Source organism: Aphelocoma coerulescens, chromosome 15 (genome assembly GCF_041296385.1).
Source record: "Aphelocoma coerulescens isolate FSJ_1873_10779 chromosome 15, UR_Acoe_1.0, whole genome shotgun sequence".
Taxonomy (NCBI): domain Eukaryota; kingdom Metazoa; phylum Chordata; class Aves; order Passeriformes; family Corvidae; genus Aphelocoma; species Aphelocoma coerulescens.
The window spans coordinates 13,477,564-13,501,475 of NC_091029.1; the positions used below are offsets into that span (position 1 = coordinate 13,477,564).

Sequence of the window (23,912 nt, forward strand, 5' to 3'; positions counted from 1 at the left end):
ATTCCTATCCCCTGTCCCCAATCCTGTCCCGTTCCCTCTCCCCGTTCCCTATTCCTATCCCCTGTCCCCAGTCCTGTCCCGTTCCCTCTCCCCGTTCCCTATTCCTATCCCCCGTCCCCAGTCCTGTCCCGTTCCCTCTCCCCGTCCCCTATTCCTATCCCCTGTCCCCAGTCCTGTCCCGTTCCCTCTCCCCGTCCCCTATTCCTATCCCCCGTCCCCAGTCCTGTCCCGTTCCCTCTCCCCGTCCCGTTCCCGCTCCCAGCCCCGCCCCTCCCGCCCCGGCCCCGCCCCCGTTGGCCCCGCCCCGCCCCGGAAGCGCTCCCCGCTCCTCAGTTCCGGTGGCGGCGGCGGCGGCGGCAGGTACGGACCGGGCCGGGCCGGGGGCTGAGCCGGGACCCGCAGGGCCGCGCCGGGACCCGCGGCTGCTCCTGCTCCGGGCTCCTTCCCCGAGCTCCGCCCGTGCGCAGCCGGGACGGGCCCCTCACCGGGGTTTGGGCCGCGCCGCGTCCTTCTGGGCCCGGGCCCCTCCCGCCCCCCGCCCCCCGACCCGAGCTGTGTCTCCCCTCTGCCCCTCCGGGACCGGCTGTGTCCCCTCCTGACCCTTGGCCCGGCCTCCGCCTGGCCCCGTGGCCGGGCTGTGTCCTCCTGCTCCGGGCTGTGTCCCTGTTCTGACCCTGTGTCCCCGGGCTGTGCCCCCTCCCGTGTCCCGGGCTGTGCCCCCTCCCGTGTCCCCGGGCTGTGCCCCCTCCCGTGTCCCCGGGCTGTGCCCCCTCCCGTGCCCCCGGGCTGTGCCCCCTCCCGTGTCCCGGGCTGTGCCCCTTCCCGTGTCCCCGGGCTGTGCCCCCTCCCGTGTCCCGGGCTGTGCCCCTTCCCGTGTCCCCGGGCTGTGCCCCCTCCCGTGTCCCCGGGCTGTGCCCCCTCCCGTGTCCCGGGCTGTGCCCCCTCCCGTGTCCCCGGGCTGTGCCCCCTCCCGTGTCCCCGGGCTGTGCCCCCTCCCGTGTTCCGGGCTGTGCCCCTTCCCGTGTCCCCGGGCTGTGCCCCCTCCCGTGTCCCCGGGCTGTGTCCCCATCTCCCCTCCTCGGCCCGGGCTGTGTCCCTCTCCCACCCCCGGTTGGGGCACACGGGGTTCCCCCCATCCCGCAGCCTCCCCCGGGCCAGAGCCGTGTCCCGCCTGTCCCGGCGCTGCCCTCCCGGCTCCATCCCGGAGGGATCACCCCGGGCACCGTGTCCTGGTCACAGCCAGAGCCCCGATGGGCACCGCGCTGGGGGCAGGACCCTCTGTGAGGGCTGGGGGGCACGCGGTGACCCCTTCACCCACCTCAGGGCATGGCACATCCGTGGGGTAAAGTCTTGGCTTTGCATGGAGTAAGCTGGGAGCTGGGCATGGAGGAGACAGGGAGGCAGCTGGGCTGATATCCTGTGCTCGCTGCCTCCTCCGTGGGGATTTTAGGGTGAAAAGCTCCAAACTGGATAAAAAGGAGCTGGGAGACAGCTCCAGCCTGAAGGAGCCGTGTTGGAGGTGGTGGTGTTGCTCTTGCAGGTGTTTTGTGTGGAGTTCCCCAGAGTTTTAACTCCTGTCAGGTGCTCAGCTGGGGTTTTGTGTCTGCTCTCTCCTGAGGTGACAGAAAATGGGATAAGCCTCAGATGAGCAGTTGGATCAGTCTGCTTTGTGACTCCCACACCCACTTGTGGAGTCAGACTGCCAGGCTGAACAGGCTTTGGGACCCTGAGGGGCTTTCCAGAGGTGTTGGGCCTTGCTTGGATCAAGCCAGGCTGGGAATTCCATGGCAGGAGGTGTCCAGCCCTGCAGAACCTGGCTTTCCCAGGAGGAGAACATCCCCTCTGCCATGGGAACCTGATGCTGTGTCCAGAACAAGGTCCTTGGTGTCCCTGAGGACGCTCAGCCAGAGTTTGGGGGGAGCCCCTGTGGGTGCCATCCCTGTTCAAGGTGATTAAAAATCCCCCCAGCTCTCAGAACACGGTGCTTTGGGCTCTGGGGGATGCTGGCAGTGTGTGCTGCAGGGGACACTTCAGGATTGTCCTTTTTCCTTGAGTTTATTCCCAATGATTGCTTGATGGATCCGTTGCAACTCATTTGCTGGTGCCACTGCTTTGGATCTGCCACGATTTTGGGCACTTTGCTGATGGCACAGTGAGTTTGGCAGGGCTCCTACCCCCAAGTTATCCAAGAGGCCCCTCGTTTGATGGAGATGGAGCCTTTTGGAAGGCTCTGGGGTTGGTCAGTAACAGGTTTGGGAGGATGTGGATGGGTTGGTCCTGGTCGGGATGCAGCGGAATCGCAGCCCTGCGCTCCTGCAGGGCCAAGTTGGAGCAAACACCGGCTCCTGTTATGGCAGTTATAGGAAAAATATCTTACTGGGAATGTGTGTGGGGCTGGTGTGAGCCCCTGGGGGTTTGTGGCAGCCTGGCAGAGGTGGGATGAGCCCAGGGATGGGCGCTGTGCCCATGGCTGTGGGATGGGATTGCCAGGAAACGCCGCTGTGAGTAGCAAGGGATCAGCACAAGGCTCTTTTTGGGTTTTGTATCCTCAGCCTCTGGTTCTCTTCTTCCACTCTGGGCTGTTTCTCTCCCCTCTCTAGTGTCTGGGCCAGCTCCTGGGGTTTATCCATAGGGCAGGAATGTGCTCAGAGCTGTGGGGAACCATCACCACCTCAGCCCTGCCTGGGCTCTGCACTGCCCTGGACCTGCCTCAGGCCAGCAGGGGACAGTTATGTGATTCCCCACGGCTCCAGTTACCCATTAATTTTTTAGAGTCTTCCTTAATTCCCTTAATTGTGCCACCTTGGCCCTCAAGTGCTTCATTTCCAGCTATGGTGTTTACTTGTGGGAGTTTCCTTTCCCCACTAACCTCCAGCTGCCCCTCTGTTTTCCAGGTGAGCCCTTTCCTAGGAACTTCCCCTTTGAGTTCCTGCTCCTTTCTTCTCTCCCTGGCTTTAGGTGCCAGCCTGTCCCCCCCTGAATTCCAGCTGGAATGTGAGTGCAGGGATGAACCTCCTGCCTTTGCTCCCTTCCTTCCTTCCGGAGACCTGGGTCAGGGTGGGGAGATCAGAGCTCTGGCAGCCGATGAACTCCTGGTCTGGGCTGTCACAGGGTCTGGGAAGACCTGGGACCTGTGGTGGGCTGGGATAACCGGGAATTTGGGATGCTTTGGGCATGGTTAAAGGCTGCGTCCCAGCCCTGGCAGTGGGTCTGTGTTGGTGGAAGCTGGAAGTGAATCCAGAGGAGGCCACAGAACTGCTCCAAGGGCTGGAGCCCCTCTGCTCTGGAGCCAGGCTGGGAGAGCTGGGGGTGCTCACCTGGAGAGGAGAAGGATCCAGGGAGAGCTCAGAGCCCCTTGCAGGGCCTAAAGGGGCTCCAGGAGAGCTGGAGAGGGACTGGGGACAAGGCATGGAGGGACAGGACACAGGGAATGGCTTCCCAGTGCCAGAGGCAGGGCTGGATGGGATATTGGGAAGGAATTGTTCCCTGGGAGGCTGGGGAGGGGCTGGGCTGGAATTCCCAGAGCAGCTGTGGCTGCCCCTGGATCCCTGGCAGTGTCCAAGGCCAGGTTGGACATTGGGGCTTGGAGCAGCCTGGGACAGTGGGAGGTGTCCCTGCCCATGGCAGGGGGTGGGATGGGATGAGCTTTAAGGTCCCTTCCAACCCAACCCATTCCATGGTTCTGTGAAAGTCTCTGGTCAGCAGCATCTCAGCCTTCAAGGATGGAGGAATTGTCCTGAAACAGGGTGATAAAAGTAGCAGAAGAAAGGAGTTTTCCTCAGCTCTCCATAAGAGGAAATGAGCAGCACCAGCAATGGCTCATTTGGCATTGGTGTCATTCCCAGGAACCCACGGGCAGCACCCTCCTCTGTGGGAAGCACAGTGATGTGTTTGTTGTTGTATTTTGGGTTTAGGAGCCTCTTACCTCCCCAGGATAGCTGAATTTGGGAGCTGCTGGTGTGGCAGTGGGAAAAATGGGATGGCTGAGCTCTGCCCTGTCCCTGAGCTGGAGGCTTGAGAGGCTCAGGAGAGCAGCACTGCTGTGGCTTGTGTGGAGTTGTGGAATTTAGTCCTGTGGAGTGAATAAAATCAGGGATAAGAGGCTTTGGGGAGCCCCTTTTTGCCAGCAGTTGCCATGGGAGGCTGTGGGTTTGTGCCACTACCAAAACCTGTCCGAGAACCAGACCTGAGGAGCCCAAACTGGGTGTGGGGGAGCTCTGGGTGCTTCCCTCCAGCAGCTTCCAGATCCTTATGGCCACTTAACTCCTTGAATCCCATTTAAAACAAGTTTGGCGTGAGGATGGGGTAAAACCTGAGCCACCACAAGGTCAGGGGTGGTTGATCTCCTTTGTTTCGTTGCTTGCATCCTGCTTTTTGTGAGTGAGGAGCTGCTCCACGCAGCCTCTCCCTGGGAGATCGGTCTGGAAAGGAGCTGGGTGGGAATTGCTGGAGCTGAGGGAGCAAAGAGCTTCTCTCAGCTCCCAGCTCTGCACCACACGGTTGCATCCTTCAAACCAGAGCCAGGCAGCAGCGCTGGCCCACGCCCAGGGGCTGAGCTGTGGGAATTCACCTGCGGCGCTGGCAGCCAGCCCTGCCTTGTCACCCTGGGGGACACACAGGGTGCAGGGTGCTGGGGTTTGGCAGCTGTGTGCATCACCTCATCACCCTGCTCCAGGCCCTGGGGTGCTTCCTGCCAGTGTGAGGAGCGAGGGCTGCGCCTTCGTTCCCGAGCCGGAGGAGCCGCTTTCCTTCTCGGAGCTGCTGCAGGGCTTGAAGGAGCGGGGAGGATGGGTGGTTGTCTGAGCCTCTGAAATCAGTGAGGTTTTGGGTGGCTGAACTCCACTTTGGTGGGGCTGTGGATGGGAAAACCACAGGCTGTGCTTTCCCTGGGCTCTGGGAAAGTGGGAAGCTGCAGGGAAGCAGCCGGTGTGATTCATGGCTCCGAGCTGCCTGCAGAAATTCCCTGCTCGGCTTCAAGTTTGCTTTCCAGGCACTTCTGCAGAGCAGGGCTGAGTGTGAGCCAGGTCCTGGAATTGGAGGGACTGCAGTGAATCCTCTTTCCTTCCTTATTTCCTTCCTTCCTCCCTGTCTGGCAGGACGGGATCTGCAGTGAGGCGCAGAGAGCTGCGGCGCAGCCCGGAGCTCCCGCTGTTCCCTGGAGAGCCATCGACTTAGTGGGATAAAAAAGGCTCTGAATCAATCACAGGTAACCGAGGCAGGGAGGAGTGTCCTGTCTCGCCAGGGGCAGGGCTGTGGGAGCGTGCTGACAGCCTTCCCCCTCTGGAACAGCACCGGGATCACGCTGCCAGCCCCCAGAGCAGCCCCAAACCCACACGAACTCCTTCCCTTTTACTCCCTGCCAAGCCATGTGCTCTGCCCAGCGTGCTCAACCCCCAGATTTCATCCAGATTTTCTTTTTATCCCTGCTGGGGATCCCTCTCCAGCTTGGACAAGGAACAGAGGACACAGTTCCTCTGTGCTCCTGCTGTGTTTGGCTTTCAAGATGCTCATTTGCATTTTAAACCCATCTGCAAGCTCTTTTTTTTTTAATCTTTTTTTTTTTTTCCCACTTGGCTTTGCTTCCCGTGCTCCTGCCCCTCCAAATCAGCAAGGCCACTGCAGGCTTTCAAGGACAAGCCTCTGGTTCCTTTCCTGTTGAAGGAAAGCTGGGAAAACCAGCCCTAAAAGCCACATCCCCACTGACCTTTCCGAAGGGCTGCACATCGCCTTCCTCAGCCTGCCAAGCCCTAAATCTGCCCTAAACTGCCTGAATTATATAATGGAGCCTCGAGTGCTGGGCGGAAACCTTGCACCCTTGGAATTTAAAGCAACCCTGCTGGAGCAGGGATGGTTTCTGGAAGAGGCTCCCTTTGATCTGGCGGATTGGTGCCCCAGGGCTGCGCTGTCCCGTTTAGCTGAACCTTGGGTTTGGCTCGGTTCCTCTCCCCAGCCCAGAGCTGTTCCCTGTGTAGGTGTGAGGGAGGGTTGGGAGTGAGTTTTCCCTAAGAAAGTGTTTTTTAGATGAGGAGAGGCGAATCCAGGGGGGATCACTGAGCCCCTGCTGCCCGGCTCTGTGCGGGGTGGGATGAGCAAAGCCAGGGCTGCAGCCCTGGAATCTTCAGTGATTCCCTTCCTCCTCCACATCCTCTTTGGAGAACCAGCTGATTCCCCATCATGGCAGAGCTGCGAGGTGCTCACCCTCCCTTAGGGATTGGGACTCTTCCTATGAGATCCCAAACTCTTTCCCTCCCCTGGTTTTTCCTTCCTGGAGCTCTCCATAATGATCCCAGCAAGGGAATTATCAGCCCTGAACCTCTGTGCTCTGCCTCTCCTCCCAGGGCCGTGCCGCTGGCTGGAGACCACCATGACGGACTCCAAGTATTTCACCACCACCAAGAAAGGTAAGGGAAGGAGCAGGAATATCACAATTCATCCCCAAATCACCAGTTGGTTCTTACACCTTTATAAACCAGGCAGGGAGGGTTGGGAAGCTCCCGTGGGAATGCCCTGAGCCCCCGTGGGACGCTGTGGCTGACACCACACCCTGCTCCTCGCTGCCAGCCTGCTGTGGGGTCAGGACACTTTGTCCCCTGAGCCTGGCCAGGGCTGGTGGCAGCTGGTGATCGGCTTTAGCGGCTCAGGAGCTCCCCTGGGCAGCACTCAGGGCCTTAAGCACTCTCCAGAGCAAGGAATTAATGCGGAGAGAAGCCGTGTGGCATCTCCCTCTTCAATCTGCTGGCCCAGGAGGGAATAAGGAGCTCAGCGTGGCCTCAGGAGGGCAGGAGATGGTGCCCTGGGCTGGGGGATTGCTGCCACAGGCAGGGAGGGATCTGGGAGCCATCCTCCCTCAGATGGGCTTGAGGAGCAGTGCCCAAAATGCATGTGCCATCATCGCTGGGAAGGGTAGGGCCTCCTGGGGCTGGGATAACCACCCCACAGCCAAAAATACCCTCTGCATAACCCCATCCAGTGCCCATGGGATGCTCCTGGCTTCTGCAGCATCTTCCATCCCTGTGGGGCTGGAGGAGCCGCAGGGATTCACCGGGAGAGTTGTCTCCATTCCCATGGATGAGAGCTGAGCCCCCAGGGCGGCCCCAGCCCTCGGTTTGGGAAGTTAAATCCCTCTTTTAGGGGGTGGCAAAGGATCCCTGGCACGCAGCGGGTGCTCACCCAGCTGAGGGCTGGGATGCCCCTTCCACCAACCCCTGAGCTCCCACTTTTCCTGGTTTTCCAGGGGAGATATTTGAGCTGAAAGCTGAGCTCAACAGTGACAAGAAGGAGAAGAAGAAGGAGGCTGTGAAGAAGGTGATCGCGTCCATGACTGTCGGCAAGGACGTCAGGTGTGTGCTGGGGCTGGCTCATGGAATATCCCAAGTGGGAAAGGACCCATGAGGATCATCCAGCCCAGCTCCTGGCCCTGCCCAGACACCCCAACAACCCCACCCTGGGCATCCCTGGCAGCGCTGGCCAAACGCTCCTGGAGCTCTGGCAGCCTCGGGGCCGTGCCCATTCCCTGGGGAGCCTGGGCAGTGCCCAGCAGCCTCTGGGGGAAGAACCTTTCCCTAAAATCCATCCTAAACCTCCCCTTCCTGCCGTTCACCCTGGTGCCCAAGCCAAACCCTTTTGGGCTTTTGGGTTCCCTTTTTCCCCCTGTTGCTTCCAAGGGGGTTTCCATGCTGCTTTTCCCCTTGGGATTCACCCAGGTACACTCCTGGCTGCAGCTCTACCTCCTGGAGTGCAGTTTGTGTCCACGTGGCCACCTGGCAGGTGGGGGCTCTCCTGGCTTTGGTTGTAATCTGGCTAAGAGAGGATTGGTCTGGCTGCCAGCTCAGTTTGTTGGGATTATTCCCACTTCCTTTGTGTGTTACTAAAAACAAGCAGGACCCCCTCGGAGCCATTGGGGCTTGGATGCTGATAAGCCTTTGACAGCCTCTCCAGTCCAAAAGGTCAGGCTGCTGCTGTTCCTGCTTCCCTTTTTCCCTCTGGCTGAGCTGCACATGGCCCCTTCCTTGTGCCTTTTCCTGCACAGACCCGTCCCAGCACAGGCAGCATCAGCAATTTGGATTTCATGGTGCATTTGAGAGGAAGTGGAGAGAAAACACACTCAGGGTTGGGAGAACTGGGGCATCCCTGGCTCCCAGAGCAGCAGCAGCAGCAGCAGCAGCGAGTGTCCGTGTTGGGACCACTGTGGAGATCCCATGGATGTGGCAGGAGCTGCCAGTACTTGAAGGGGGCTTAAAAAATTCCCAGAGAAGCTGTGGCTGCCCCTGGATCCCGGCAGTGTCCAAGGCCAGGTTGGACATTGGGGCTTGGAGCAGCCTGGGACAGTGGGAGGTGTCCCTGCCCATGGCAGGGGTGGAACCAGATGAGCTTTAAGATTCCACGATTCCCAAACCTTTCCATGATCCTGTGGCTGTGTCAGCACATGGTTTTGGTGTGTGCCTGTTTTAGGCTGCAGGGAAGCAGTTTGCTGAGTTCACTGCTCCCCAGGAGGTGCCAGCAAAGCCTGGTTTAGCCCGGGGTGAGACCAGCCCAGGTGGGTGGCAGCTCTGCAAAGCCCAGCTCCCTGGATTTAGGGGGACCCTGGGCTTGATCCTGTCAGGGCTGGCTGGGTTTGCGGAGGTGGAGAAGCTCCCAGGAGCCACGGGACATCTGTCAGGGTGGGATAACCCCTGTGTTAGCCCTTGATTGCCTCCCCTGGGGTGGTTTAATTGTCTAATTGGTCTGTGTTTGGATGAAGCAGCATCTCTGGTGTCCCCCAGCTCTGGGATGTTTAGGGAGGGGAAGCCCCAGCTCCGTGCAGGGAGCTGATCCATTCCATTCCCCTCCATCCCAGCGGAGCATCCCAGTGCTCAGGACTCCCCCAGGGGAGTGGGGCTCTTCTTTTTGGCACCATCCCATGATGGTGCATAAAGTAATGGAATATCCTGAGTTGGAAGGGATCCACAAGAGTCATGCAGTCCAGCTCCTGGCCCTGCCCAGGAGACCCCAACAACCCCACCCCATGCCTGAGAGAATTGTCCAGCACTTTTTCCCGGGGCAGTGGATGTGCCCTGGAGTGAGGATGCAGCAGAGCCATGTTGGGAAAGCTCAGTTTTGGTCCATCAGGCTGGTTTTGATACAGATTCATAGAAAAAAATTCCATGTGGTATGGGCAATTCAGCCATTTCTGCTGCAGGGTGGGCTCAGCTCATGGAATCATGGAATGGTTTGGGTGGGAAAGGGTCCTTAAAGCTCATCTAATCCACCCCCCTGCCATGGGCAGGGACACCTTCCGCTATCCCAGGCTGCTCCAAGCCCCGTCCAGCCTGGCCTTGGACACTGCCAGGGATCCAGGGGCAGCCACAGCTGCTCTGGGAATTCCATCCCAGCCCCTCCCTACCCTCCCAGGGAACAATTCCTTCCCAATATCCCATCCAGCCCTGCCTCTGGCACTGGGAAGCCATTCCCTGTGTCCTGTCCCTCCATCCCTTGTCCCCAGTCCCTCTCCAGCTCTGCTGGAGCCCCTTTAGGCCCTGCAAGGGGCTCTGAGCTCTCCCTGGATCCTTCTCCTCTCCAGGTGAGCACCCCCAGCTCTCCCAGCCTTTCCTCCCAGGAGAGAGCTGGGTTCCCCTGCCTTTAGGAGTGGGTTTTCCATGGGAAGGGGGATCCCACGGGCAGCGTGGCCGTGTCCTGCCCTCACAGAGCTGCTCTGTGTTCCAGCGCTCTCTTCCCAGATGTGGTGAACTGCATGCAGACAGACAACCTGGAGCTGAAGAAGCTGGTCTACCTCTACCTGATGAACTATGCCAAGAGCCAGCCCGACATGGCCATCATGGCAGTGAACACCTTTGTGAAGGTGAGGGGACAGGGGACACCACGTGCCAGGTCACCGCGCCAAGCTGCAACTCAGGGAGAGTGGGCAGCTTTCCAAAGCCTCTCCCTGCTGGAGGAGGGGCTCTCCAAGCTCTAGGAAACAGATTGAGTTTGTCCAGTAATGCAGAAACGCAGTTTTTGGCAGCTGTGCTGTGCCACTCGCTCTGTCAGGGGTGTGGGCAGCTCCCGTGATCGAGAGCTGTCATGTGAATTTATGTGCTGAGAGATCCCTCGTGATCTTCCCGTTGGAGTTGGGGATTGAAGGGTGCGTTAGGAGCCAGGATATTGCCAAATCACTCAGTGAGGAGGCCTGCTAGGCATTACAAGGAGTTTGGGCTTTGTAGGGAGGATAAACCCCACGTCATAATCCCAATGTGTGTGTTTCTGACATCAGGCTGGGTTCAGCTACCTGCTGTAAGTGATGTGGGATTCCTGGGGGGAATGAGGAGTTCTGGGAGTGAGGATTGGTGGCGTTAGAACTCAGTGGGTGCAGGACAAGAGGGAAACTTCTCTTGGGTGACTCATTCTCAAGAGCAGAACATAAAAACCTCAGGATCTGAACCCAAATCCTCCTGGAGGACCTGAACCCACCAGAGATAACCTGTGATTCGAGGAGCCCAGGCTACCCAACCTCCCCTCTCCTCCCTGCAGGACTGTGAGGACCCCAACCCGCTGATCCGGGCTCTGGCCGTGCGGACCATGGGCTGCATCCGGGTGGACAAGATCACGGAATATCTGTGCGAGCCCCTGCGGAAGTGCCTCAAGGACGAGGACCCCTACGTGCGCAAGACGGCCGCCGTCTGCGTGGCCAAGCTGCACGACATCAACGCCCAGCTGGTGGAGGACCAGGGCTTCCTGGACACCCTCAAGGATCTCATCTCAGACTCCAACCCCATGGTGATTGTTTTTTGCCTTCTCCGCCTTCCCTTCGTCCAAGCGGCAGTGACCGCTCTCCCATCGTGTTCGCATCCTACTCCCTCCCTCCCAGACTCACTCTCAGCCTCTCTTTTTGGTGTTAACAAACCACTTTTGGGGAATTCTTGCTTGTCAGGACCGCAGGCCGTGTTCCCTGTCCCATAACCCTGTCTCCTGGACAGAGGGTTTCTCCCATCCCTTGGCAGTGTGTTATTCCTCTGTTCCCAGTGGGAAGGAGGCTGCTCCACCTGGCTGGGAGCAGAGGGAAGCTGGTGCTTGGTTCTGATCCTACACAGCCAGTGGCTTTTGCCTCTGGTTCTCCTGGCAGCTGGCCTTTGGCTTCCCTCCCTTTCCCCAGGCATGAGGAACTTTAAAACCACCTTTCCCTGGGTTTTATCTTCCCACAGCCTTCCCTGCTTTCCAAGTCTTACCTTGGGTGTAGCGTTGAGCCCAGGAGCTGTGTGGAAAGCTCTGGGGCTCCTCGGAGCTGCCTTGGAGCTGGGGAAGGGGAGCTGGGCACAGAGCCAAGGCTGCCTCCCGTGGAACATGTGGGAGCTGCTGGAGATGCAGCGTGGGCGGCGGGAGCGTGCCGGTGGGGATGGCTCATCCACCTCCCTTGGATCTGCTGGGGGGAAGGAGAAGCTGGAGGCCAGATGTGGGTAGGATGTGAGAGTTTGACAGTGAGGAGGCAGCTCATCCCCTCACACCACATTTGGTGTCACCAATCCGTGTCCTGTCCCCCTGGCAGGTGGTGGCCAACGCGGTGGCGGCGCTGTCGGAGATAGCGGAGTCTCACCCCAGCAGCAACCTGCTGGACCTCAACCCCCAGTCCATCAACAAGCTGCTCACGGCCCTCAATGAGTGCACTGAGTGGGGCCAGATCTTCATCCTGGACTGCCTGGCAAACTACATGCCCAAGGATGACCGGGAAGCACAGAGGTGAGGGGACAGTGGGCTGGAAAGGGGAGGGGACAGGCAGGCCCTGGCACTGCCCCTTCTCCTCTGAGGAGCATCTTCATCCTCCTGACCCTGCTGCAGGAGGTGGGACAGCGGGCATCTGCTGGAGCTGTGCCTTGGGCATGGCCATCTGGAGCCTGCCTGGTCCCGTAGCGAGTCCTGGCACTGGGATTGTGCTCCTTGAGCTGCTTAAAATGTGGCTGCAGGGGACAACAGGCCCCAAACGGGGTCACCGCCAGAGGGTTCTGGGGAATAACCTTCACTGGGGCATTCAAGAGCCAGTTCAGCCTCTTTGGGAAGGTCCCAAGTGCTGCTCAGCTTTCCTATGAGTCCTTCCTCCATGCTGGTGGGAGTTTTTCAGCAGGAGGAAGGGCTGGGATCATTTCCTTCCCCTCCTGCTCGCCCCGGCAGCATCTGCGAGCGGGTGACGCCGCGGCTGTCCCACGCCAACTCTGCCGTGGTGCTGTCGGCCGTCAAGGTGCTGATGAAGTTCATGGAGATGCTGTCCAAGGACCTGGATTATTATGGCACTCTCCTGAAGAAGCTGGCCCCACCACTGGTCACTCTGCTGTCTGCAGAGCCCGAGCTGCAGTACGTGGCCCTCCGCAACATCAACCTCATTGTGCAGAAAAGGTGGGTGTCCAGGTGTCCCCTCTTTGCCACAGGTGCTTCAGTCCCTCTGTCACAACCCATCCTGTGGGGTGTTTTCTTCTCTGTTATTTAAAATCCAAGGAGAGTCATGGAATCGTGGAATGGTTTGGTTGGGAGGGATCTCAAAGCTCATCTCATCCCACCCCCTGCCATGGGACACCTTCCACTAGATCAGCTTTGCTCCAAGTCACATCCAAGCTGGCCTTGAGTCAGGCAGGTGGGGGAATGAGCAGGGAGCTAAGCTGGGATCTCTAGTTTAATGTTGCCTTTAATTTAATTTTTTCTTTATTTGGGGCAGCAAAGGATGGCAAAGCCAAAAGCTGTGAGACTTTGGAGTAGTCACTCCCATGTCTAGGGAGGGATTTTTGTGCTGCCGGCTGCTTTCTCCACAGTTGTCCTCTTTGAACAAGTGCTCAGAGTCCTTTTGTCCCTTTGCTGATCTAAAATCCTGGTGGGCAGGAGGTGGCCGAGGCCCCACACGTGTGCCTGGAGCAGGAGTGGCAGCTGGAGAGCCCCAGCCCACTCAGATGATTTATCCTCCTCTCAGTCAGCGCCGTGGTCATCTCTTAAAAATAGCAGCAATTTCTGGGAGAAGTGGAAAGCAATTAGTGTCCCTGGGAGTGGGAATGGGGAAGGCAGCTTGGAGCTGGACCTGGCCTAGCTCTTTCCTGGCTTAGAGGGAGGGTGAGCTGGTGAGAAAGGTCCAGCCTAGCCCTGGGGTCTGGATTTGTGTCCCTGCTCCCACTAAAATGTCCCTTCCAGCCTTGGCAGGGCAAACATCCCCCGTTGCCTCACGTCTGGCCCGTGTTTGTGACAAGGTTGTTCTCTGTCCCCTACGTGCCAGCAAAGGGGAGCCAAGGGACAGAATCCTGGGGGATAATCACTGTGACTCAGATGCCTTGGCATTGAGTAGGCCCCCAAAACCTTGGGATTGTGGTGGAAGGGAGTGCACGCCCCCCCTAACGCTGCCTCTCACTGCCCCCAGGCCCGAGATCCTGAAGCACGAGATGAAGGTGTTCTTTGTCAAGTACAACGACCCCATCTATGTCAAACTGGAGAAACTGGACATCATGATCCGCCTGGCCTCCCAGGCCAACATAGCTCAGGTCAGCAGCTGGGCCTGGGGCATCCAGGGGTATCCAAATCACAGCCCCAGCACTGCGGGATGCACCTGGGAGCAGCCGTCCCCCCCCCAGCCTGCTCATGCTGGGTCACTGCCCTGCTCTCCTGGTGGCATTTCCTTGCTGCCAGGCTCTCACTGCGTTGTGCCATCCCTCAGGTGCTGGCAGAGCTGAAGGAATACGCCACGGAGGTGGATGTGGATTTTGTCAGGAAGGCAGTGAGAGCCATCGGCCGCTGCGCCATCAAGGTGGAGGTGAGGGCTGGCACACGGCAGGGTTGGGCAGGGCAGCACTTTCCAGCACGTGGTGGGCATCTCATCCCCCAGGAATTTGCAAGCTGGAGCCTTCCCAGGCCTGGGGATGAGCCGTGATTGTTCCACAGGGATCATGTGGGGTGTCAGGAGGGTATTCACTAAGGAGCTGCTTTGGGATCCCTGCCTGAAGCAGAGCCAGCAGCTCTGCCTGATGAATTAATGCAGTGGCTGATGCCAGTGGCTTGTTGGGAGCCAGAGTGGGACTGGCAGGGAGCAGATCCCCTCCCGAGGGGTTGGGGGGGAGCAGATCCCCTCCTGAGGGGCTGTGAGGGAGCTGATCCCTTCCAGAGGGGCTGTGAGGGAGCTGATCCCTTCCAGAGGGGCTGTGAGGGAGCTGATCCCTTCCCGAGGGGCTGTGAAGGAGTTGATCTCTTCCTGAGGGGCTGTGAAGGAGCTGATCCCTTCCAGAGGGGCTGTGAGGGAGCTGATCCCTTCCCGAGGGGCTGTGAGGGAGTTGATCCCTTCCTGAGGGCCTGGGAATGTCCCCATCTCTTTACCTGAGTCTGGCAAGGAGCCAATCCCTTCCTGAGGGGCTGCTTGGAGGCCTTGCTTCCCTGTGGGGATAATTTTCCAAAGGGGATTATTAAAAATCTCCCTGGAAAGGTGGCTCTGCAGGGCTGGAATGCTTCCCATGAGGAGAGAGGATTAGGAGGAGCCACACTTGGGTGTGAAGGGTAGACCACACTCACACGTTTCCCATTCTGCTGTGGGTTGGATTTGCGGGGGGATAAGGGGGAGTGGCAGTGGAGGGGATGGGATGGGATGGGATGGGATGGGATGGGATGGGATGGGATGGGATGGGATGGGATGGGATGGGATGGGATGGGATGGGATGGGATGTGAGGGGGTCCCTGCCCTGTGTGACCGAGTCCCTCTGGCAGCAATCGGCCGAGCGCTGTGTCAGCACCCTGCTGGACCTCATCCAGACCAAGGTCAACTACGTGGTGCAGGAGGCCATTGTCGTCATCAAGGACATCTTCCGCAAGTACCCCAACAAGTGCGTGGGGATTCTCCGGGATGCTCCCGGTCCTACACAAGCTCTTCCCGCCCCTCACTGTGCTTGAGGAGCCCACAAACTCTTGGTGGGATGAAGTCCTCAGAGCACATGTGGCTTTGGTTTTTTGGTGCTCTGAGGGATCAGCTGGAGTGAGTGAAGTTGTCCCCAGCCCCAGGATGGCTCCGTGGTGGCAGTCCCAGCTCCAGGCATTCAGATGGAGAGGAGCTGCCAGGGATGTGCAGGTCCCTTGCGTCAGCAGAAACTGTCCCTGGCTCTCCATCCAGCTCCTGATGCTGGAACAAGGGCAGCAGGAGGAGAGGGGAGGGAATGTTCCAGCTGAGCCAGGATGAATAGGCAGCTCTGTAATCAGGAAGTGGGGAACTAATAGTGGTAATAAATACTAATGAACTGGATTGGGAACGAGCAGAGCTCTGCAGGAATAGCCGGCAGCTCCGGGCTGCTGCAGAGAGGAGTGGATCAGACCAGCAGGGTGAATTCAGGAGCAGGGAATGTGCTCTGGGATCAGTGTGGGCACTGCCCACGGGGCGAGGGGACAGCCCCAGGCAGGGTGCCCTTGGCCACAGTTCTGCTATGGGCAATGGGATGAGGACTTTGGGTGGATCAGGGTTTGGGTCTCCTGCTCTTGGTGAGCTTTCTCCTGCTTTTTGTCCTCTCCTGGGAAGGTACGAGAGCGTGATCGCCACGCTCTGTGAGAACCTTGATTCCCTGGATGAGCCCGAGGCCAGGGCTGCCATGATCTGGATCGTGGGGGAATACGCCGAGCGCATCGACAACGCCGACGAGCTGCTGGAGAGCTTCCTGGAGGGCTTCCATGATGAGAGCACCCAGGTGTGCCAGGGGGACCCGCTGCCTCAGGGTGACACCGTCACACAGCTCCTGTGAGAGTTTGCTCTGGGAGGGAGCGGATCCCTTCCCAAGGTGTTGTTCATGCAGGTGCTCGGAGCAGCCGTGTCCCACGGCAGGGTTGGGTGTAGGATGTGGCCCAGGAATGTGGTCCGGGATTGGAGCAACCTGGGATAGTGGAATGTGTCCCTGCCCATGGCAAGAGGTGGAATCAGATGGGCTTTGAGGTCCCTTCCAGCCCGAGCTGTGAAATGGTGCTGTCCCAAGCAGTTTCCCTATCCCGTGGCTGGGAGGCACCAAGCGGTCACCTGGTTATCCCACAGTGATCCCTTTGGAGCTGGAAAAGGAGCAGAGGGAGCCATGCCTGCCCTGTCTCCCGGGGTGACTGAGGCCAGTGGGGTTGCCTGTGGAATTTTGGAGGGTTTCCATCTCTGGAAAACTGCAAAACAGCCTGTAACCAAGTGACAGTGACCAGGGCAAAGTCTGCGAGTGCAAAATAGCCAAGCCAGCGATCCTGGCTCCCTGAGAGGCCAGGAGGGACTGTCACAGGGGAATTCCTGCTGCTTATCCATGTGGAACTCAGAGGATGCTCTGGTGTGTGCCCTGTGGGACCGTGTAACCTGCTCCCGAGATCCTGCCCCATAATGTTGGGGTCATCCTGTGTGTCTGAGGGTGTGGGAATGGGCTGGAATGAGGCTGGGTAAGGTGCCCTGACATGGTTACTGTGCCTTTGGTCCCTTGAAAGGCAGGTTGGGGTTAGGTCCTGGGGTAAATCCATGTGTTCCTACACAAACCCAGTGTGACCTGTCTGTCTGTCCCCCACAGGTCCAGCTGCAGCTGCTGACAGCCATTGTGAAGCTGTTCCTGAAGAAGCCCACAGAGACACAGGAGCTGGTGCAGCAGGTGCTGAGCTTGGCCACGCAGGTGGGTAACACCTAGGAGAGCTTCCCAGGGCTTCCCATCCCCTGGGGCAGCGGGAATGGCCTGGTCATGTGGCAGCAGGCAGGGAATTGGAGCTTAATTCAGAATGGTTTGGGCTGGGAGGAACCTTAAGGATCCTCTTGTTCCAGCCTGCAGGGACACCTTCCACTGTCCCAGGCTGCTCCAAGCCCCATCCAGCCTGGCCTTGGACACTTCCAGGGATCCAGGGGCAGCCACAGCTGCTCTGGGAATTCCATCCCAGCCCCTCCCCACCCTCCCAGGGAACAATTCCTTCCCAATATCCCATCCATCCCTGCCCTCTGGCACTGGGAAGCCATTCCCTGTGTCCTGCCCCTCCATCCCTTGTCCCACGTCCCTCTGGGAATGCTGACAGTTGAAAGCCTGGAGAGTGTGGACACTCCCATGGCTCTGGAGGCGCCTTGTAGCCTCTTTAACTTTGATCCCTGTGATCCCTCCCAGCAAGGCTTAGAAGGGAAAAGCAGCTCCGAGTAGCTCTGTAGTAGCTGCGGTTGCTCCAAGCAACTCCGTAGTAGCTGCAGCTTCCCAATGGCTTCCCAAAGGACTCGGACAACCCCGACCTGCGGGATCGTGGATACATCTACTGGCGCCTGCTCTCCACGGACCCCGTGGCCGCCAAGGAGGTGGTGCTGGCGGAGAAGCCGCTGATCTCGGAGGAGACGGATCTGATCGAGCCCACGCTGCTGGATGAGCTCATCTGCTACATCGGGACCTTGGCCTCGGTGTACCACAAACCCCCCAGCGCCTTCGTGGAGGGCAGCAGGGGCGTCGTGCACAAGAGTTTGCCCCCACGGACGGGCTCGTGAGTATCCCTGTGTCCCCACGCCGTGCTGGGACTTCCAGGGCTGTGGATGGAGGGGTTGGATGTGGAGCTGAGCGGTTGTGGGGCTGCTGTGGGGCTGCTGGGCTCAGAGCTAAGTCCCCATCCCCAAGGGAGGTTCTGTAGGAGCAGGGGTTCAACACTGTCCTTAAAGAGCTGAAGGAATGATCCCAGTGGAAGGGGATCTCCATGGGAATGTGTTGGGAGCCAGGATGGCATGAGGGATCCAACTGGGCAGGGATCTAACACAGCAGGGGGTCCCTGTCTGCAGTGGGACCTCCTGTCCCCGCTGGAGCTCCTCGCCCTCTCCCATCTTTCCCGTGCCATTCCCTGCAGGAGTGAGAGTGCCGAGAGCCCGGACGCGGCCCCATCGGGGGGGCCAGCAGCAGATCAGCCCTCGGTGATCCCCACCCAGGGGGACCTGCTGGGCGACCTGCTCAACCTGGACCTGGGCCCCCCAGTGAGCGGGCCACCCATGGCCACCTCCTCCGTGCAGATGGGCGCCGTGGACCTCCTCGGGGGCGGCTTGGACAGCCTGGTACGTCCCAGCTCCCGCGCTCCTTCCCTGATGCCAGGCTCTCCCGTTGGCATCGTGCTGGGCTTGATGCTGGCTCCGGTCTGGGGTGTCCTGGGATGTGACAGACTTGTCAGCCTGGGGACATCTGGGCTGGTCCTTTCCTCCTGCAGTGGGTGGGGGCAGAGGGGCACTGCACCCTCTTTTATCCTGCCAGTATCCAGCAGCTGGAGGGGTCCCACCCACCCATTCCCGGTGCCTTTTCTCTCGGTTGGTGTGGATGTTCCCACTCCGTGTGCTGTGCTGCAGGAGTGGCTGCTCTTGGGGGCCCCTCTCTGACCCCCAAACTGCTGCAGGGCTGGGCCAGGATGAGCCCACTCCCAGCCTGTGGGGTACTTTATGGGGTGTCCCCTGTGCCAGGAGATCTGGAGGTGACAGCGTGTCCTCCTGGGAATGCAGCCCTGGCAGTGGTTTGGCCTCGGGGTGAGGCGGGATGGAAACCTCTCCCTGTGTGGGAACACCTGCCCTGTGGGTGCTGGAGATGGGCCAGGCTCCCTGAAGGAATGGAGTTCAGAGTTTTCTCCGTGACTCACAAAATCCAGTGGATTTATGCAGCAGATTTATCCCAAGGGGAGGCAGCGTCGATGCCTTTCCTGTTTTGTAACCCTGCAAATGGTCCCCTGGCTCCTTGTGGCTCACAGGGATTGGTGATGGGCTGGGAATGAGGCCTGGCTCTGTCCCCTGGCTCCAGGACAGCCACAGACAGACAGACGGATGTGTCAGGACTAACCTCTGTCCCCCTCCTCCCCTTCTCTTCTCTCTCTCTTTTTGTCTCTTCTCTCCTGGCTTCTCTCTGCATGTGGCTGGCTCTTCTCTCCACCCTGCCTGCTTCTGCTTGGAGATGGGGGACGAGTCGGAAGGGGTATGGATCACTTTTGCCCAGCTCTCCTGCCCGTGCCCACCCCTGGCTGCCCCTGCTCCCCCCCAAGCCCCAGTGACACCTCACTTCCCTCTGGGGACAGCCATGGCCCCTCACAGCTCCTGGTCTGGGACCGCTGGAGCATCCCAACACTCCAGGCCCTTGCTGCTTTCAGGGAGTGTCCAGAGGGGACATTTTGGGGACCCCTGTGCCCTCAACCCTGCCCCTGCTGATGCCCCTTTCTTCTCTTGCAGCTGCGCAGCGATGTGGGAGGCAGCCCTGCTGTGAGTGTGCCCTCACACCCAAACCTTCTCATTGTCTGCATCCTCCTCATCCTCCTCTTCCTCCTCTTGTCCCCCTCCCCATAGTGCCCCCCGTAACCCCTGCCTTGTCCCCACAGATAGGTGGCGGCGGTGGCAGCGGCAGCTTCACACCAGCACCCAGCACCACGGCACCCACAAACGTGGGGGCACCCCTTGGCAGCGGCCTGGGCGACCTCTTCGACCTCACCGGTGGGGTGGGGACCCTCTCAGGATCCTACGTGGCCCCCAAAACGGTGAGTGGGGCAGCCAAGCTTGGGGTTAAGGGGGGGCACAGACCCCCGTGCCCCCTCCCCTGGAGGAGGTGGAGGAGCACCAGTTTTGGGTGACACCTCAAGGGTTTCTTGTCCCCCTTGCCCAGGTCTGGCTCCCTGCCATGAAAGCCAAGGGGCTGGAGATCTCTGGCACCTTCAGCCGCCAGGTGGGCTCCATCTCCATGGACCTCGTGCTGACCAACAAAGCCCTGCAGGTCATGTCCGACTTCGCCATCCAGTTCAACCGCAACAGGCGAGTCCCACCTGGGCTGGGGTCTCCTGGGACCTGTGGTTTTGTGTGGAAGGAGCTGCAAGGTCTGGGAGCAGCCTCTGGTGATGACCTTTCTCTCTCTGATGGCTGTGGTGGTGATGAGCATCAAACCAAAGCCTCTAAGAAGTTGGCTGAAGAGGCCGTTCCTCAGGGCTCTGACCATTGTCCTGGTGTTTGTGCTGCTGAACTGATGCTTCCTTTGCCCTCAAAAGCCCTGAGGGAATGCTGCAGGAATGCTACAAAATGGATGTAGGAGGAAGGGGGGAGATTTTGGGGCTGCCCCAGGGTGGGCAGGGCAGGAACCAGTCCTGTCCCGGACAGTGCAGGGGCAGCAGCTGGGTGTCCCTGGGATGCCAGTGGAGGAAGGCAGGGAGCAGCAGGGTTGGATGGGCAGCGCCTTGTGCCATCACCTGCTGTCCCCACCCTGACCCCCTGCCCTGCCTGGTGTCCCCCCCAGCTTCGGCCTGGCCCCGGCAGCTCCTCTCCAGGTGCACGCGCCTCTGGCCCCCAACCAGTCTGTGGAGATCTCCCTGCCCCTCAACACCGTGGGCTCCGTCATGAAGATGGACCCTCTCAACAACCTCCAGGTGGGAAACATGGAGGTGACCCCTCCTGGGGAGCTGGGGATGGGGCAGGGAGAAATCCAGAGGGAGCTGTGACAGCAGGAACCAGAGTGACACATGGCTCCAGAGGGGGGGATGGGATGGGATGGGATGGGATGGGATGGGATGGGATGGGATGGGATGGGATGGGATGGGATGGGACATGACACTTTGGGAACCTGCTGTGGGTCAGAGGTGTTGAAACCCCCATGTCCTTCCACCCCAGGTGGCAGTGAAGAACAACATCGACGTCTTCTACTTCAGCACCCTGTACCCCCTGCACATCCTGTTCGTGGAGGACGGCAAGATGGGTGAGTCGGGGTGTGGGTGGCTCTGTCACCTGTCCCTGGGTGCCATCCCAGCCCCTGGAACCCTCCTGATCGCATTGGTTGAGCCCCCAAAAGCAGGTGGCTGCCCTGAGCCTGGCCTTGGGGAACTGCTGGAGGGTGTGGCAGGGTGACATCCCTTTGCTGTCACGTCACCTGTGTTGTGTCCCCATCGGGGTGCCCAGTCTGGCAGCTCCCTCAGTGCTGGTGTCCTCGCTCCCTGCAGAGAGGCAGATGTTCCTGGCCACTTGGAAGGACATTCCCAACGAGAACGAGACCCAGTTCCAGATCAAAGACTGTTCCCTCAATGCAGGTGGGTCCCACCCCCTGGGAAGGACCTGGCTCAGCTCACAGCTGGCTGCTGGTGACCAGTTCATCCCAGTTATCCCAGGCTGTGGGCAGCTGAGAGCTCCTCCCCCTGCGCCCACCCTGGACCCCAGGAAGGAGCAGATGCTTTGCTTGCCCTTGGCTCCCTGCAAGACCTTGTCAGGTTGGAATGAGATGGGCTTTAAGGTCCCTTCCAACCCAAACCATTCCATGATTCTGTGATCCCGAGTCACTCTGCCTGGTGGGGATGTCCCTGCCTTGGGGGCAGCTGCTGTGCTCACCCTGGGATCATAAAATCATAGAATTGTTTGGAAAAAGACCTCTAAGACCATTGAGTCCAGCTATTCCCCAGCACTGCCAAGGCCACCACTGCCCCATGTCCCCAGGTGCCACATCCACACGGGTCTTAAATCCCTGGAGGGATGGGGATCCACCACTGCCCTGGGCAGCTGTGCCACCCTGACCACCCTTTCCATGAAGAAATTTCCCCAATATCCAACCCAAACCTCTTCCATGACAAGGAGGGGAGGACCAGGAGCAGGTCCAAGGGGAGCAGGGGTTCAGCCCAGCCCCCTCAGCCTCTCTCTTCCATCGCAGATGCCGTGAGCAGCAAACTCCAAGGCAGCAACATCTTCACCATTGCCAAGAGGAACGTGGAGGGCCAGGACATGCTCTACCAGTCCCTGAAGCTCACCAACGGCATCTGGGTGCTGGCAGAGCTGCGGATCCAGCCCAGCAATCCCAGCTTCACGGTACATCCCAGCCCCCCGGGGCAGCTCCCCGCCTTCCCTGCTCTGAGACTGGGGGCACATCCCTGGTGGTGGCACCCCGCAGCTGCTGGTGGTGCTGGTGCCAGCCCCGCTCTCCCTCTCTCATGGGGAGGGTGACACTGCTCCTGTGGGAGCAGCTGAAGGACACACAGGGCTCCCAACCCAGCCAGCTCCATTAAACCCTGTCCTCGGAGCATTCCCTGAGCAGGGATCTATCCACACCTCATCCATGAGCCATCCCAATGTCCTGCTGTCCCTGTCCCCTCCCCACCTCCCTGGCAGCCTGTTCTCTGTGGGGTGGGACGAGCTGTGTCACCCTGACTCCTCTCTCTGTGTCTCCGTCCCCGCTGCCCGCCCACCCTCGCCGGCCTGCCCGCCCTTGCAGGATTTGGAGGTTAGACACTGGTTTTTCCCTGGCTTTGGGCTCTCCCTGGCTGCTGCCTGGATATTCCTCCCTCCCCTGATGTTTTTCCCTGCCCTACCAATCTCCTGGTGCCTCCTGCTTCTCCTTCCCAGCAGGGCTGGCACGAGGAGGGGGATGTTTCTGAGGGTTGGGATGTCCCCGCCGCCCTCCTGGTTTCACTGGGGATGAGGATAGCTGCAAATCCTTATTCCAGAGGATTCTCCATGAGCTTTCCCTGCTTGAGGAGCTAATTGACTTTGGAATCATTTCATATTGAAGCAAACTCACTGAAGGGGCTCATTCCTCTTTGGAGAGGAGGATGTTTTTGGGGAACCCTTCACCCTGGAGTGCCAGGCATTGAATCCAATCCCAAAAGCTGGAGTGTTACCCCTGCCTGCTCCCTGCCTGCGCTGCATGTGGATGGCTCTGCCCTGGGAGGGCTTGCAGGGGTTTAATAACTGTTTTCCAGCTGAAATCAAGAGCTGGACTGCCCCGTGGGAGGGGAGCTGCAGCATGCAGGGCTCTGCTTTGGGGCTGGTGGCTCTCCAGCACGGGGTGGGATTCCATGACCCCGCTCTTCCCTCTCTGCCCACAGTTATCCCTGAAATGCCGAGCGCCAGAGGTGTCCCAGTACATCTACCAAGCCTACGAGACCATCCTGAAGAACTGAGGTGCTGCTGCAGCCCCTTCTCCTCCTCCTCCTCCTCCTCCTCCTCCTCTCCTCCCTTTCCCGCCCGAGGAAGCAGGGCTGGATCCGTGTGCATGTCCCCTTCCCTTCCTGCCAAGGATTCCCTTGGGATTGTCCCGTTCCCAGCGGGGCTGGGGGGAGGGGAGGGGGGCGGGGGAGCTGTCCCTGGTCCCTGTATCCCTGTAGCAATCCGTGTGTGAGTGATGCCGTGTCCTCCTCGCTGGTGTTGCTCCCTCCAGATCCCAGTGTCACCCTCTGCCTCGGAGCTGTGGGGGGCTGCTCTCCCAAAATCCCCAGCTCCTGATCCTGGCTCTCCTGGAGCGGTGTCTGGTGGTGGGTTCAGCATTCCAAACTCTGGGGGCTCACTGCTGGCTTGGCTGGGGGGCCCAAAGTGCCGTGGGATTAGGTGGCTCTGGCTGCAGGTCCCCCCGGAGCCCTGGGATTTGGGGCTGGAGCAGGTGGGAAACAGCTTTGGTTTCTCCCCCCCGCCCCCCTCTCTCTGCCTTTCCCTGATTTTGTCCCCTGGTTCAGCAGAGCCATGGCTGAGCCCTTCACAGAGGGTCTCCTTCCCATGGGAACCCTTCCCAAAGCTCCCAGAAGGGCTTGAGGATCCCGAATTTGAGGCTGTACTTCACGTGCAGGTTAAAAAGGGCTTTTCCAGCCCCCTCCAGCCCCTGCCACAAGGCCGGGAGGGCTCTGAGCATCCCCTCTCCCCCTGCACAGCCCCACAGCTCCCTCTGCTCCCCCCTGGCACCCCTGGGTGCTCCTCTGGGGATCCCACTGCTCCTTTCCCCCCCAAATCAAGCCATGGGTCCCCCCTCCCTCGAAGCAGGAAATCTCTAATATATGAAAGATAAATATATTGTAATGTTCACTGGTTTGAAGGGAATGTTGAACAAAGGTGACACCGGCCCGCGGGGACGCTGCCAGGGTGGCCATGGCCCTGTGATCCCGAGGGAAGCAGGATCCTGGGAGCTTCCTGGCAGATAAGCCCTTGCTGGGGCCAGTGGCCTCTGGCACGGCAAGGCCTGACACAGCAAATGGCTGGGCTGGTGGCCCAGGGA

At 59.6% G+C, this 23,912-nt stretch overlaps 1 protein-coding gene and 1 non-coding gene across 4 annotated transcripts; both read left to right on the forward strand.

Moving 5' to 3' along the window:
* Window positions 1-318: 318 nt before the first annotated feature.
* On the forward strand, window positions 319-23,722 carry AP1B1 (adaptor related protein complex 1 subunit beta 1). 3 transcript variants are annotated; one of them, XM_069030450.1, is made up of 24 exons: window positions 319-360; window positions 5,097-5,206; window positions 6,339-6,401; window positions 7,235-7,340; window positions 9,703-9,838; window positions 10,507-10,752; window positions 11,519-11,709; window positions 12,139-12,360; window positions 13,364-13,484; window positions 13,658-13,753; window positions 14,695-14,810; window positions 15,494-15,659; window positions 16,500-16,598; window positions 17,177-17,436; window positions 17,791-17,992; window positions 18,870-18,890; window positions 19,142-19,171; window positions 19,288-19,443; window positions 19,569-19,714; window positions 20,190-20,319; window positions 20,561-20,645; window positions 20,887-20,973; window positions 21,585-21,739; window positions 22,756-23,722. In XM_069030450.1, the coding sequence occupies exons 3-24, from the start codon at window positions 6,365-6,367 to the stop codon at window positions 22,828-22,830; spliced, it is 2,883 nt and encodes a 960-aa protein (XP_068886551.1). In that variant the 5' UTR covers window positions 319-360; window positions 5,097-5,206; window positions 6,339-6,364; the 3' UTR covers window positions 22,831-23,722. The 3 variants fall into 3 exon arrangements, with proteins under 3 accessions (XP_068886551.1, XP_068886552.1, XP_068886553.1); XM_069030451.1 differs by lacking the exon at window positions 18,870-18,890; XM_069030452.1 differs by lacking the exons at window positions 18,870-18,890; window positions 19,142-19,171.
* LOC138119503 (small nucleolar RNA SNORD125) lies at window positions 19,778-19,882 on the forward strand. Its single transcript, XR_011155527.1, has one exon. It is a non-coding gene; the product is annotated as a small nucleolar RNA SNORD125 (small nucleolar RNA).
* Window positions 23,723-23,912: the final 190 nt, after the last annotated feature.

What these genes read in the sequence shown, in the direction of transcription:
- AP1B1 (XM_069030450.1), top strand. Translation starts at nt 6,365, where the DNA reads ATGACGGACTCCAAGTATTTCACCACCACCAAGAAAG. An exon ending in TTTCACCACCACCAAGAAAG is followed by an intron (nt 6,402 to 7,234) that starts GTAAGGGAAGGA and finishes CTGGTTTTCCAG; the next exon opens with GGGAGATATTTGAGCTGAAA. An exon ending in ATGTGGGAGGCAGCCCTGCT is followed by an intron (nt 19,172 to 19,287) that starts GTGAGTGTGCCC and finishes TTGTCCCCACAG; the next exon opens with ATAGGTGGCGGCGGTGGCAG.